The following is a 16,343-nucleotide window of genomic DNA, read 5'->3' as shown; positions in this document are numbered from 1 at the left end:
TTAAACCAGGCACAAACGCATGAGCAGAAAGTACTACCCTAACCTGCCTGTAACCTCAGCCTCATTATATCATTATTATATCATGCCTATCCCTGGAAGTTCATGAATCTAATTATAATAGACTGAATTCTGGGTGAGTACATGCACAGTAGGCAAAAAGTTATATAACAGCCAAATGTCAATCAAAATGACCTAACATGCTGATCATTTAGTACTGTCCCTGTAACCACCCATTTCAACCCTAATATAATGCAGACCTCCCAACTTCCAGGCCATTACAGCTCTTTACTTGTAATTCACCCCTGCTTGGAGCACACTCTATCTTTTGCCTTTTCACCTCTTGAATTCCACAGGGCTACAGCCTTCCTTGGCATGGCCTGTCTCCTTCTAAAAACTGTACTTCAATAAATCTTACTTTTTCTAAATCTTGCTGACCTATAATTCTTTACTGTGTCAGCAGAGAAGAACTGAGGACCCCCTCCATATTGTTGGGGCAATGCCAGATTTCACATCACCCCCTGTAATAGCGATACTATATGACACTAGGGAAAGGAGAAGTGCAGCTACCACTTGCAAATAGAAAGAGAGAAAAACAAAAATAAATTGGTGCCCTGAAACCTCCAGATACAACCAGCTAACATAATAGTCATCTTAAAATCTATCTACCTACCTACCAATCTATCATCTATTTATCCATCTGTGTACCTTTTCATAAATAACTATTACTTAAGCAAAGAGAAGTATGCTAATGATAAAATTTATTTAGGTTATCTTTTATGGAAATGATCTACAGGTTGTTTTTCATTGTTGTCAAGGTTATCATTCTGTCTATGCCCTCTAATTCCCAATATGAATAAACCACAGTTAAATTAGGTCGTGATTTATGCAAAAAATTTAAAGGAGTGACTATGTAACTCTCAGAGGAAGCTAAAAATCTCCTTCATATAATGCTTTTTTTCTAAATATCCTCAGAATCTTCTCTCTTCACTATTTTATATTCACTGAAGAGTCACTTGGGGAGGTAGTAGGATCAGTCAGTAGCATGTATTTAGATGTTTGAATTCCCAAGTATTTTAGATGTTGTTTGTATTAAGGACAAATTAAGCTGAAAGTTGTAGTCTGGGGGGCTTTTGGAAAAGAAAAGCCTTTAAGCAATTAATGGCTTGTTCAAGTTGTGCCTATGCAGAGAGCATAACCAGGCAACTTGTTCAGCAATTTATAGTAACTGGGATAAATGAACCATAATGAGAAGTAGACTTTATGAACTGTTTGCTAAACTGGTAATTAGCTAGAGATGAAAAGCCACAAACTGGAGGTGTTCATAGCACAACAGAGTCAGAATTATTTTGTTGTCATTTACAGCTTAAAGTAAGTGACTTCCTCAGTGTTATCTCCTCTTGGGAGCTGAGGCCTGTTTTGCTATATTTTAAGAATTAAGAAAAAAAGGGTAGAAACAAATGTGGTGAGAGCAGGACAAGAAAAGTTTAAAGAACTTTGAAGAAAAACGTTTAGATTTTCCGTGACCTTAAATTTGGAAAATATTAGGAACAAATAATTTGAGGGATTTTTTATAGTATGTCTACTGTATTTAAATGGATGTCATTAATTTCAAGATTTGTAATCTACAATGTAAAAATATTAAAACACATTCCAGAAGCATAATGCATTTAGAATCATTTTGTCTATAACATTTATAATATCAACTGATAAATGTGTCACTGAAAAGAAAGAATAAGTATTTGTTATATTTGGATTGTCAATACTGATGTGGTCTAGTTTACCATAAAGTAAAATGAAGAAAGACAAAAATAAAGGCAAGATGACATTTTGGGCACTGTGTCACTTAGTTTTCAGTTTGGCTCTATGACTCTCATTGGAAAGAAAATTAGATTCAAAGCAAGCTATTTTGAGGATTTTGTAAACGTTTGTAAAGAGAATGTGTATGTGAATGTGTGTGGGGGAGGGGGAAGAGGAAACTACCTAGGAAGTTGGTTGTGCAGCTTTTGGGTACAGAGTGGGAAGCTGAATCCTTATCAAAAATATTATAGGCACTCAGAAGAAATTCCATCACTATTTTCCAGGTAGACAGAAATTAACATCACTGCTAAACAATTTGTTTAAGGTTATCATAAAATAATTGACTAGCACCAGACTTGGTTTTTCAAAGCTCAGCTTTGTGATGGATGACCTTGAACAAGACACTTGAACCCTTTGACTTTAAATTTTAAACTATGTGTATCAGAGATGACAATATCTAAATCAGAAAGTTGTGAATTGGCACATACTGAGAACTAAATTCAACTTAAGTCATTCATCTAACTTCCTACTAACTACAGCTTCTTGATAATTATAACTGATTAAGCATTTCCAATGGTCAGAAAACATAAGAGAGTCCTATCCTTTGAGTTAGTATTTCAAATATTTTTGAGGTTGAATATCATGCTTCAGAAGGGAAGGACAGAAAAAGAAGAAAGTTTGAGTAAAGGTTATAAAGTGAGAAAATGAAGAACGCATTTGAGGAAATTGTGTGTTCAGTGTAGTCTGAAATTAGCGTATTAGAAGGTATTTCTGGGAAGTGGGGGCAAGCTGTTTGTTGATTTCTATCCTCTCATCCTTATGAGTAGGTAGAGGTAAATTGAATCCTTGGAAATTTGAACTAGTTTGTATTCTTTCTTTTACTAGAAGCAGTATATAAAATTAAATAATTTCCAGAACATATGGATTTCACTAGTTTTCTATATTACTAGTAATTAAAATTATTATTTATGAATCACTTCAAATCCTATTGAAGTGATACAATTTGAAGTGATTCATAAATAAATAGTAATTTCTCTCATCCTACTGCTGGATTCATAATCTCCAAACATATTTTGGATTGGTATTGATGGACTGGAGTAGTGAGAGTGACATATTATCACCTTAAAGAGTGGCTTCCCTATAGCAGAGGGATTCTAGCCAACCTTTGTAGTGAGGCCCAATTTCTGAATTTAGCAAGTACAGGTATAAAGTAGGTTAGTGGAAGATTCCTTCTACTGGCTTCTTATGCTGACTTAGTTGTAGTTTAGAGGTCTAAGCTTAAACAAATTATTGATCATTTCTTAATTAAGCCCATTTATACTTGAAGGAATGAGTTCTCCTAAAGGCCAAGTATTTGTTTATCTATATTCATTAATTTCCAATGCTGTTATGACTTTTCCTTTTTTTTTTTTTTTTGCTATTTTATTTTTACTGGCATTTTAAAGAGAAAGTGGTGAAAGTTAATTAGGCAGAGCCTTGTGCATTTAGTTTTCCTTAAAACCAGGAAGTCAGCAACCTGACCCCACAATAATAAATGTAAGGCCATTTCCTCCTTATCTCTTTAAGCTCAATGGACCTATGGAACAGTAAGTTACCATCCCTGAGTAATAACACATTGGGTATTAAATTTATGTAGTCAGCTATCAGGCTTCTCTTCCCTTAGACAAATAATGCCATTTGGACCATTGTATTTCCTTTGAAAGTATAGATTTTAATTTACAAAGGAAGTCAATAGATATATGAATGCTCATTTTCCCTCATTATACAATTTCTTAGACACTGAAAAAAAAAGCATGATATCTAGGGTCTACATTGTTTTATGTTCTTAATATGTAAAAGACATTGTCACAGAGGAAACAACAAAACAGCTTGTTCATTAGCAAACACAGCATGTAGGTGGAAACAAAGGGACAAAAACAAGACCCTAATTACACCCATGAATTCCTCCTCTTCCTTAGAAAAAGAAAGAAGACCCAGTTTCCCCTCAGTAACATTGTCCTTTAGGGCTTGCACTAAGAATTCATTTTTCCATATGTCTGTGAGTCAGTATGTGAGTCTGATCATTGTTGCCTAATGAACACAACATGAATTCCCACTAGATGTCAACTAATGGGTACTTCAAGTGCAATTTTCTGTGCGTGTTAAATGAGTAAGTTGAAAACTTCGCTGTTCTGAAGCTCCTTTGGTGAGTAGGGAAATATTACACAGGATTCTGGACAAGTCTTTGCTTAGATTACAGTCCCATAAAACAAAAATTACACTATAATACTGCCCCTCCATAGGATAATTTTTTTGGATGCAAGATTTCTTTAGAACTCACTTGAATTTTAGTCTATTGTCTCTGTAACTCCGCCTAGAAATGAAAACTGGTTCTTAAACTAGTTTGAAATTTTAATAATTATAAATAATTTTTAAATATATATAACATATTCTAGGGGTTCAATAATAGTTTATACATATGCAGATGGAAGAAAACAAAATAAACTATGTTTTAACAAAAATTACCCACTCTTCATTTTAGCCAAGATTGTCTTTGTCCATAAAAAGTGCAGGAAATTGAACATGAAATAATGAAGGCTTAATAGTTGTGCACTGCTGGAGTGCTTCTGGGTGATTATATTTTAACAAAAGTTAATGGCCAAGTAATGGAAATAATGAGCTGAAGTGAAAATCCAATATGAGTTTGATGAGCAGAACATTCAGAATGAAAGTATACTAGAAGAGAAAATCCCCATGGAACATTTCACGTCTTAGTACTCCTGGAGCTTATTAGTTTTAGTATGAAAATGGACATGATTGATAAAGAAACCTAAGTGGATATGTGCTGGTGATCTTTAAAAGCAATGGGGCAAAACCCAGAAATCCCTAAAAAGAAGAGTAAAAAAGTCTTTAGAAGGCTTCTTTTCTATTTCCATTAACTCTCCAGGTAGATTCACCTATTTGTACATGGCCTCTAATGCTGATCATGGAACAAATAAATATTCAGCCTGCTTGTACAGAAACTATCCCAGATATATTGAACTAGGAGTGAGTAAGGTTGGTGAGAATGGCCATGCCAGGAATAGATAACGAGCAGTGGAGGTTTGGGGCTCTGATGGACAAAGAATGTCAATTTAGGAACATAGGTTGATGAATAATAAAGTTATCACACAGGACCTAAAAGACTCCTTTAATCCAAGATGATGACTTAAATGTTAAGTATCTTCCCCCTTAATTACTGGAGAAAGAGAAGGGCAGTGGTAAAATTTTCCAGAACTATCGATAAAAACTGATGCCAGTATTCAATGATCCAAAGGTTCAAATGATACCAACATCACCACCACCACCACTATCATAGGAAGCAGTAGCAGCAATTTCGTTAAAAGTAACATTCATTGAACACTTATTAAATACCATACACCAGCCAGTGTATTTTACATTCAAAATTTCACTCAATTCTCACAACCAAATGAGGATACTCTTTTGGATTCCAATTTTGCAAATAAGGGAATTAAATAACTAGTTGAAACCTCATAGAATAAACAGGGCAGCTAAGTTCTATTTTATACACTAAGTTATACTCTCTCCCACAATGTTAAAGTGCTTTGTAAATTATAAATGCTATACACTTTAAGCAATCAGCATCATTATTAATGATAATAATATTTACTGTTTGAGCAGATCATATTGAAAATTCTATAACATAAACAACTCATCCCATGATACAAACAGCAAACTACGTAAAACTCACAAGCTTTATTTTCTTACATACTTTAGATGTATCATTTAGGGCCAAGTGAATGAAACATTTTGTAATATATAAGCAGGCAACTTTTTTGTTAATTATATTTTTTTCTAAAAGTCATACTGTTATACTTATTACTTATCAAATTTTAAATAATTTATGTATTTCTTTAGTGAAAAGGGTGAACACCAAAAAAAAAAAAAAGGTGTTTTGAAGACCGCTCCCCCCCGCCCGCCAAAACAATCAAAATTTGGCAGAAAAGGATAAGCCAATGAGTTGTTTGGCACTCTGTTGATAAAATAAATGACTTATTATTAACCTTCAGTTGTTATAATACTGCATTTACAGTTTAGAGTTAAATTGTACTTAACTCTAGATTCAAATTCATTTTTTTTTGAGTTTCTGATATATTTTCAGATGATTTAGATATTTTTCTGCAACTGAAATATTTCATTACATTTTCATGCCATTGTTCCAAAATAATTTTATGCTTGAAGTAATATTTCTCACATTTAAATGTTTCTCTTATAACACATTATTACTTTAATTCCTTTTCCCTAATACAAGGCTAGTCTGTTTGCCCATATAGGAAACTGCTATTTGCTGTTTCAACCTCTAATGTGGAATGAATCCCAAATAACTGTGAAAATTGTGAATGAAGGGCAAGGCTAACTCACTTAACTTTTGTTTTTATAATTGTAGGTTGGATAACTAAGGAACATATTTGATGTAGATCACATGAATGGTGAATATACTTATTTTACGATAAAATAAACCATGATTTGAATCTGTAGCCCCTATGTGAAATATATATGGTACAAGGTTTTCAAAGCCTTAACAGTTTTCTAACATCTCCTTTTCCATTTAAATGATGTTTACAACTCTAATCAAACGGTGGCTGTGCTTTATAACAAAAGTGACTTAAAATTTATGTGTAACAGATTCTATTTTAAAGAATGTATAATATATACATTTTAAATTTCCATTCATACTTTTGGAATGTGCAGTTTTCCAAATATCTATGTGCATCTTCTTATTGTTTAATAAAATTCATTATGTTGTTTAAATCATAGCCTCTTATTTTAATACTTGACTATTTTTATATCCAATTAGATTGTATTCTTCATGAAACCTGGGATTGCCCCATATGATAACAAATCATACATCAGTAAAAACGATATTTCATAAGTGTTGTCAATTTTAAGTGTAAAAATGCACTATACCTCTGGAGTTATTAAATTAAACCATCTCACAAACCTAAACATATATATCAGAGTAGGCAAAATGTTTAGTAAATGTGGCCAAGTCTTGCTTTTAGTTTAATAAATAAACATACAAATATTTCACATTTCAGATTCCTCCCTGACTAGCATGTTGACCAGAAGTATTGACATATGGAAAAACTGAGTGACTTGAGTTTAAGGTCAGTGTATTTGTCTCATTAACCCAAGGAGTAAGCAGTGAGGAGAAAATGAATCAAGAAAACTAGAAAATTCACAACTTTGTCTTTCAACTTCTGGAAAATAAAAAGTTTATTATCGTTATATTTGTTGTAATAGAAAACTCATAATCTTTTTTTGCTTTGACAAACAGACATCGTCTAATTTTTTAAACTCAAAATGTGGTGTCTATAAATAGTTAATGAGGAACTTTTTGTGGTGGACTAAAATAAAAGACAAAGCTCACATGCTGCCCACATAAAACAAAGTAATGCATATCAAATGGAATGACTTGCACTGGAATATGTATTTTATATGTATATTATAATAATATGTATTTTATATGTATATAATATGTACATTATAAAAATTTCCAATACATCCAGAAAAAAATAACCAAGTAATAAATTATTTGTTCTTACAATACAAAAATACTTTTTCATCTGCTTTAATAAGGTTTGTGCCAGTTTTAAAAATATTTCTATAAGCAACAATTAAAAAAAATGCAATTCATTCATATGCAATTCAACCATATGCAACACCGATCTTACGGTTTGTGAATTTGCCCACTCCCAGGCCCCTGCCCCAACTAAAAAAGATAAATTCTCTTTCAAAACAAGATGCCCAGTATGACCTATGCCAATCCCAGATGATACCCCTTCAAGGCAGCATCGATCCTTGGGTCTAAATGGAATACAATTATTCTATAAATTATTTCATCTGACACAGGCATTTTAAATCAATGTGTCTCAGATTTGAATGGTAAACAAAAATATCAAAAGAAAATTTTCAAGTATTTCAAAATATCCCAAAATTACTTTAAGAATTATTCACATGGACCATTAATACTGACAAATTACTTAACTATGTAATTACTTAGTTCTGGACAAACATAAAACTAGGCATAAACTCCTATCCTTATCGATCAAATAAAAAATAATACCCTAAAACAACATACGCAACATTATTTTAACATATTGGAAGATATTTTGTCAAAGCCGAATCACCATTTGTAACATTAACATGGTAATGACTGGTAGAGGATGGGACTTTTGAACTTGGCATACACAGACTATGATGGGATGATATATTTCTCTCATCGTTTTTTTCTCATTTGTACTTCTGCAATGCCCTTTGGCTTTACTTACCAAAGACAAATCTTTACACATTATATATCCTTCTGCACACTTCTCATTTGCTTGTGGCAACTGAAGTAATCCTATAATATTTTGCATCAACATGATTGAAAACAAAAAGACAGGCAGACAGGCACAGATTTCACTTGCAATTATTCTGTTATAAAGTAATTATCCAGAAGATCCAGAATATGTTTACATTACTTTTAACATTAACACTGAAATGAGGACACAATCTAAAAATAACTATAGGCAACTTGTAGATCCCCAAATCTGCAGACCCAAAATGAAAACCCAGAATAGCTAGCTTAACAAACACGTCTGCTTTCTTCATAACCTGATAAAATTCCCAGTTGGTGCTGAAACACCACAGATTCAAAAACAGTTTGACTATATTGAAGCAGAACCTAGGGTTCTGTTAATCACTTCATAGACAAAACCATATTTCAATCTGTTCATGAAATACCTTTCACAATTACTTTGCAAGACTTTTTCTTTGTGTGTATCATCTGCACCTTCAAAGAAGTTTGATGTTAAGAGTTTGAATTATGAAAATAGACTAACCTTTTATTCTCTCTAATTGCTTTGTCTCCCTTCTTCCAAGAGATGGTTGGTTTTGGAGAGCCTCGGGGTTTGCAATCCATGACGACTTCTTGGCCTTTTGTAACAATTATTATTTTCTTTAGCTGATTCAGTGCAAAAGTGGGAGCTGAAGCTATTAAAAAGAAAATGTTAGTTTTACCAGAAGCTATGACAATAACCTCTAATGCAGGATAGATACATCAATATTTTGCGACTTTTTCTACTGGGATACATTTCTAATAAAATCATATAATATTTATACACATAAAAGATAATAACTCAAAATTTAAGTTATTAATGAATAGATACCTTATTGGTTGTTCTTTTCATTACCAGGTGATGGTTTCATACAATGTGGGATCCACAAAGTGGATTTGTTTTTAAAAAATAACACGTTTTAATTATGGTTAGCAACTTTAATTATAAAAGACTAATGAGCACCTTGGGCAAAAAGTAAAGGGGCCAGCCAAGGAAGAATATTTGGGGCTTCCTTTGAAAAAATGGAGGTTACCTGTGGAGAAGACAATTCTGTTATCTATTTCCTGAGTCTTAACTAAAGCATACTTTACTTGAATGTTAAATACAATTGAATGCAGTTTTTAAAGAAATACATTTTTAAGAAATGGAAGTGTTTAAATTTCAATCAAAAGTTGATATCATTGGTTGCAATTACTTACCTAGGTCTGATCATTAATTATTTTTACTGCATTTTCACCAAGACACTTTTAATTAAAGTTCCCCAGGTAATTCCACTGGGCAGCTATAGTTAAGGATACTGGACTACAAGAATTCATGAGACAGAGACCAAAACAATATTTTTTAAAAGAAAGACACTTTTGAACCTAAAAGAGAATATGAAAAATATGTCTACTGTATAAGTCTACGGTCTCTGATATAATTATTGTACCAATGTGACAATTTTGTGGATATTTCATAAGCGTTTTATGTCCATCATATAGCAGTATAATGCATGGCATAAAAACATTAAAAATATGTATGTAACATAAAAACATGTATGCAATTGAGATGGGTTAAGAAGTTGGAAAAAAATAAAAAGTCTCATGGGGAAATTGCAGGTAACATTTTTGGTTGCCTACTGAGAATAGAACTTACAAAAGATAATTCTGAAAATAAGTCTAGTGAATGAGAAAGAGACTCATTTCACAATGTTTCTGGGTAAACTATTAACTAGGTGAAGGCCAAACCAGATTTTAATTAATAAATGTTGGAGTGTGCACTGACAAGAAAGTACATTAATATTTTATTGATTAGGTGTAGGAGACTGAAACATGGACTCCTCTAACTACTTTGGATGAATTAGCTATAATGTGGAGAAATTTTAAGTTCAAACATTCATAATTCAATAAGTTGGTTTATGGTATTACATTTAGTTGATATGTAAAGTTCCCAGATTCCTGAGATCTTGGGTGTTCCTGTTAATATCGTGCTTTGGGAATTTAAGTGAATAATAAGTACACTTGGGCTCCTGCCCACTTTTGGGAGGCAGTGAGTTAAGATCACCTAAGTATTTCTCTTTGTATTATAAATATCCAGAGCCAAAGTTTAGGAAATCATCAGAGTAGGAAAAAAGTAAAATCCATTCCAGTAGCCCGAATATGCTCAATCTGGGTAGCCTGTTCCACTGGATTCTTTCCTGTACTAAATAATAAAGTAGTGCTACTTCCTGGTTACATTTTTATCAAGGGTATAACTCTATGAGATGGCTATGCCTAGACTCCTTTTCATGTAATGATGATAATAGCTGATGTCCTACAATGAGAGAGTGCTTTATTGTGGGTGCCTTGAAGGAGTCACATGTCTACTGGTAGGTAGGAGCTTGCTTGGAAAAATATTAAGCATTGCTATGGGAGAAGGGAGAGGCTGCTTGAAATCTACATTCTGATCCCCTACCCTCAAGGCATTTTTCCTTGGAAGTTAACATATATTTCTTATATGATTTTTTTAATATCATAGAACAGACATATTGCGTAAACTTGTTAAAAAGTCAGAAAAACCTTATAAAAAAGTTATGGGACAAACTGTACCCAATGTAAACTTGTCCCCTAAAGCTTAAAAGATATATATCCGCAAGACAGAATTTTTTTTCAAGCCATAAAATAGGTTTTTGCAATCATATCATGAAACTCGAGTATAGCAAGAATTAGAGCATGAAAAAAAGCAACTTTTTTCCTATTTGTTTACTTAGAAATTGCATACCTAAAATTTTTAGCTCAGCACTTGCATAAATGGTTCCATATTTATTTTCAGCCAAACATTGATACATTCCAGCATCTGACTGGTTCACAGTGTGGATCATCAATACTCCATTAACCATCTCAACCCTACTCTGTAATGAAATAAATAAAATTAGATACAGAAAGTGAACAAATCATACAGATTTTGCAGCAGTTACTGTCTCCTAGACCAAGGGGCGGGGGGGGAAAGCCTGCAATTAATGCAGTTGAACATTATTTGACAACTCAGCAATGCAAATTTATCTTATTTTATAACATCTCATGTAAATTATAACTTTCTTAGAAAAGAAATTAAAACTATATATTCCTGTAGTTATTCTTCTGAGTTTTATTTCAGTTTCGTTTTTAAATGGAGCTGCTTTTGCTTGGTATACAAGTTAAGCTCATAAAGTACAATCGGCAGATGAAGCTTTTATTAGAATTCATCTTATAAAGGAGAAGCAGGGATTCACATGGTAGAAAGGACTGAGGCATCAAGGTTAAGTATAGTTAAGGTCATAGCAAGAATCATTTTATTATATTGATCTGGTGAGGAGTTTGTCTTTTTCTCACTTCTCTCAACAAAACAACACAAATAAAAAAAACTGCCCTGCAACTGGATTCTGTATAAAATTATTGGTAAAACAATGTAAACTTCATTATCAGAAGAAACAATATAGAAGACAGAAAACGGAGCATGTGCAAATTGAGGTAAACAGAGGCCAAGTGCACATTTCAAAAATGAATTTTAAATTTAAAATGTTGTTAAACAACCAGGTGTCTTGTCTACTTAATGTCAAGCAAATCATTTTTTTAAACGTTAGTGAGTAGTACTTTATCAACAGAGATACCAAGTAATTTGACACCATTTTCAAAATAAACCCATTCACTTTGCAAATGTATTATTTGCCAGTGGAATTTACTTTACTTGGATGCTGGGAGTAGAAAATATAACCAGCATAGTCCCTTCTCAAGGTTTATCTGGTAGGAGATTTAGAAAGAATTAGAAAGAGGCAAATAACTCAATGACAGGATTTCCACCCTTTCCCTCACAATTTTTTTTAAAACAGCTCTATAGTTCTTTTTATTTGTGTCTTTTTGTGTAATTGTTTTGATCTAACTGGTTTCAGAATAAGGGAATATTGGAACTGGATGGGACTGTGGGAAGGATCTGATCTAATCTCTTCAATTCACAAAGAAGCAAACTGAGGCCCAAAGAGGTAAATGATAGACAAAAGGCCCCTGGGCAGAATGTGTTTGGAATTTCAACTTTATATTTGCTTCTTCCTCTATTTTGGCGGTAAATAGTGCCCTCTTTCCTGCAAAGGCCACAATAACGGAAAGAGCTAAAATTACCATTATTCTGAAATTAAATAGTAATTGATTTATTTTCAAATCCGGAACACATTAAGTTGTTTTACAAAAAGGCAGATTTACTAAAAAGATATTTAAGTCTATGGGTAGCAGGATGTCACAGAAATACCTTGCCTAGGACACAGAAGACTAGGATTCTACTCCAATCTCGTCCCTTACTAGATACATGAACTCGGGCCAGTCATTTTACTCATTGAAGTTAACTCCATCATCCGCAAAGTGACAGCAACAAGCTAGATGTTATCTAAAAGTTGGCTAGAAATGACAATGAGTCTATAATAACCATTAATGTTTTCATGACTTTATAGGATTGAATAAAACCTAAACAATGTATTATTTTTAAAAGAAATGAGGTAATGAAAATAAAAATTGTTTCTATATTTGTTATATTACTCCAAATACTTAAGACATAAGAAATGGCTTTCAAGAAGAATAAAGGACAGTATGTCCTATGTGCAATCCTGCCAAAAGTACACTGGGACAGGTTAATAGTTATCCAACAGTACCTGAGTTAAGAGAGGCACTCCATTCTTCAGCCAACGGTATGTGGGTCTGGGTTTTCCAGTAGCCTTACATTCCCATCGCAAAGGGCTCCCACTGTCTAACTGAGTATCATTCAGTTTTTCTATCCAGTGTGGGTAAGCTGTAAGAGTTGAAGCATTAAAAAAAGGGAGATTCCAGTCTCACTTTACCAAGTTCGAAATTTATATGGACCTATTAATTGCAGTAATTTTACTGATTCACGGTTTGCATTATCCACAGAACTGTATTTCTCGTGTAAAAAATGTATAGTAGTGATATTTCGATCATTTAAAACATTTTTGTAAGCTGAAAGAAGTATATCTTGTTTCCCCACTTCAAAACAGTGGCTAGATTCTCCCTCAAGACACCATAATTTGTTTAGTAGGAAGTCAGGTACTTAAGAGGCATCACTTTTTCCAAGTACTGGGGCAGCGTTAGCACAGGTTGAAGTAATACAGCATGTCCATTTATTGATAACTGCTCTTTTTTTCCTTAACAGAACCCGAACCGCTTTTGGAAAATAATTTGTAAATTCAAAGTTCACTTGGTGTACAGTTTTTTCTGTACTTACTAGCGTTCTTCAAATATGCAAAATTACAACAGAGGAAGAATCCTTGATCAACAAAGAGTGTGCTGTGGCTGCGATTCGAAGCGGTTGTGCAACGTGAGAAAGCCGGCGCAGCGCGGATCCGCGGTAAGCGTGCTGGGTCCGCGCGACACCCCGGGCGAGCGGCGTGGGCCGGGGCCGCGGCCTCGCAGGCGCGCGCGCGCGCTCTCAAAGCCCCGCCGCGGAAGTGTCGGTGCGCCGCGCGAGGAAGCCGAAAGCGGCGCGACGGCCCGAAATATGTCCGCGGAGTTGTCGGGGCTCTGGCCCGGCCGGGAAGACGCCCGCCAAGGGCGAAAGGACGCGTCCACAGCCGCTGAACTAGCCGGCCGCCCGTGAAGTGGATGTCGGCGCGCGGCCCCGCGTGGAGCGGTCGCGCGTGCAAATGGGGCCGCGGAGGGACACGGCTCCGGAGCTTTGTACGCATGGCGTAAATAAAAGTTCGGACATGATAGGACTACTTTTACCAACTGAATGATAAAATGTAATCCCCAACTCCTACTTTTGTACTGCGTTGCCAAATTTCCTTTAGTTGTTTTAATTGTAGTTATCTTAAGAATCTGGTGCCAGAAGTTAGCTGGATATAACCAGGCTGCGGGGAGTCTTTCCTTGATATATGTTGTTGTTAGGCCCTAGAACAGTAGGGATAATAGACTTCTTAGTAATAGGCCAAAATGCCTTTTTTAATGAAGGAACCTAGAGCACAACCTGTTGTGCACCTGTTGAGCTGCCCAGTATAGGGATGCTATAATACAATGATGAAAGTCGGGTACAGACAGAGATGGTTCTTTAACACAGATGTTCATTTTTATAAGTTAGGGGAAAAAATCAGAGAGACCGGTTCCTTTTTATCGCCCCTCCCCAACTTACTTTCTCCAATTTTGGCAATTCAAGAATATGTTCAGGACAGAGGAAGCACTTCTTTTTCTCTGTCTTTCTGACCTCAACTTTGCTGTACTTGGAAAACTTCCACCTTTCTGTGTTTGTCAATGATGACGTTTCTGATATTATAAGCTAGCAGAGGTTGCTTGTTTTATGACAAGATAGTTTTCACTGCTCTAAAGAATTGTGTACGGTCAAAATCTAGAAAAAAAATCATTCTGCTGAATAATTCATTAGAAATAAAACAAGAATTATGTCATATCTGCTTTTAAACAGACTGCTTTTTTAGATTGGCGTTTTATACTCTTTTTGTTACGATTTTGTACTATATTTACTTGTAGCCAATAAATGACCTGCAACATAACTATTTGCAAAATAAATGTGGAAGAACATTCAATATAAAGGTAATTTATGTTATAGGAACACTATTGAAAATGTGAAAATGAAGCATCTGAATGAAAGACTACATTAAATTCAGCTTTTGTGAAGTATGCCTTCCTTCTTTGTTTATCCTGAAATTCGTTTGTTTTTGTTTTAGAAATGTTGAGTCTGACCCTAATCAAATTAATCTACTTAACTCTTGAGTCTTACTTATGGATTTTTATAGACTGCACCCTGAGACCAACTTCTGCCTCAACAGAAATGCATGAATAGTATCTTTTGGAATGATTTTAGTCTTTTAACAACCGGTGTTATCTAGATACATCTCAAAACTTGCATCTTTACCTGTGTATATTATGTAGTTATCTTATAGTGAGTGTGTACAGATGTATTTCATTTGATGTAATCAAATTTTAAGTAACATATTGGAAAGTAGTTAAAATAAACTTTATAAGTTAGAAAAGAAGATATAATGTGATTATATCAAATATATAAAATAGAGGCTGGAGTCTTTCCTCCATTGGCTGATACTTAAAATAAAAACACTGAAAACAAGTGACCCTTAGTCCATAAGTATTCTATTTTAAACAATTAAAATAAATATGAAAAAAATATTGAACAATTGGTTATTTTTAGCAACATTTTTTGCCATAAATCTATAAAATATTTTACTTTGTGCTAGTGAGGACTTTGGTCATTGATTCATTCACCTCATTTAAGTCCTTGGTCAATCTTAGAGGCTATTAGGGATATAGAACACATATATATTATATTTAAGAAGTTTATACTGTGGTAAAGGAGTTGTAAAGTCATAGCATAGCATAAGAAAGGAAAGGATAGTATGAGAAAGGAAAGAAGATATGCTGAAGGAAATTGCACATGGATATCAGTGGGTCTAAAGGGACAGCAGATGTCCAAAACCTAAGCCAGTTTAGAAGGAAGGAGAAAGAGCAAGAGAGAAGAAACTGTCATTTATTAAATGTTAATCCTAAACACTGAACTCAGTTATCAATTGATCCCTGTAACATTGACCCTGAAAACAAACATTTCATTTTATGAATCAGGAAACGTTGGCTCAGAGAGGTTAAGAAAATTTACCCAAAGGCACATAGTAAGGGACAGAAACCACTTTCGAAGTCAGATATTTCTGACTCCCGGGAGCATATATTTCTTACATCCTATTTTGAAATATTGAAAAATGAATTGGAAGCATTTGCTGCATAACTAGTTGTCTGTAAATGGGAACTTTGTTTTTAGTAGCTCATCGGTCTTCCAGCCAACATATCCCAGTCTTTAAGAGCCTTACCTTGGCATAGTCAGGATTTGTAGGCTTTTGAATACACTGTAATTCAACTTTAAGCCTGGAATCTATCATTCAACAGTCTACCAGGGGGAGCTTTAAATATTGATCCTAATTTTTGTGCCTGGCTCCCAAAATCAGTCTCTTTGTAGTCATCTACACTAAAAATACTGATAGAAATGATGAGATACAAAAGCAACATTAAACTCTGTTTCCTCCTTTGGACTTTTTATAAACTTTCCTACTCTGCTTCATAACTATACATGACCCTTGTAATCCAAGTAGACAGGTTTGCTGTGTTCCAGACACAGGCTGCATCTTCTTCAGATTGTTCAATACATGTGGAATGTTCTACTTCTCTGTCTCTT

General features: G+C 34.2%; 1 protein-coding gene across 1 annotated transcript in view; it reads right to left on the bottom strand.

The window, feature by feature from the left end:
* CNTN5 (contactin 5) overlaps window positions 1-16,343 on the bottom strand; it is a 508,562-nt gene that overhangs the window by 256,835 nt on the left and 235,384 nt on the right. The window contains exons 9-11 of the mRNA XM_011369440.1: window positions 12,793-12,929; window positions 10,896-11,025; window positions 8,661-8,811 (exon numbers count right to left, since the gene is read on the bottom strand). Of these exons, the coding sequence (XP_011367742.1) occupies window positions 8,661-8,811; window positions 10,896-11,025; window positions 12,793-12,929 (418 nt within the window). The remainder of the gene's footprint in view (window positions 1-8,660; window positions 8,812-10,895; window positions 11,026-12,792; window positions 12,930-16,343) is intronic.

Source organism: Pteropus vampyrus, unplaced genomic scaffold (genome assembly GCF_000151845.1).
Source record: "Pteropus vampyrus isolate Shadow unplaced genomic scaffold, Pvam_2.0 Scaffold148, whole genome shotgun sequence".
In the NCBI taxonomy this organism is placed as follows: Eukaryota; Metazoa; Chordata; class Mammalia; order Chiroptera; family Pteropodidae; genus Pteropus; species Pteropus vampyrus.
The sequence above is the reverse complement of the archived record's forward strand: the minus strand, read 5'-3'. Positions and strand labels throughout refer to the sequence as shown.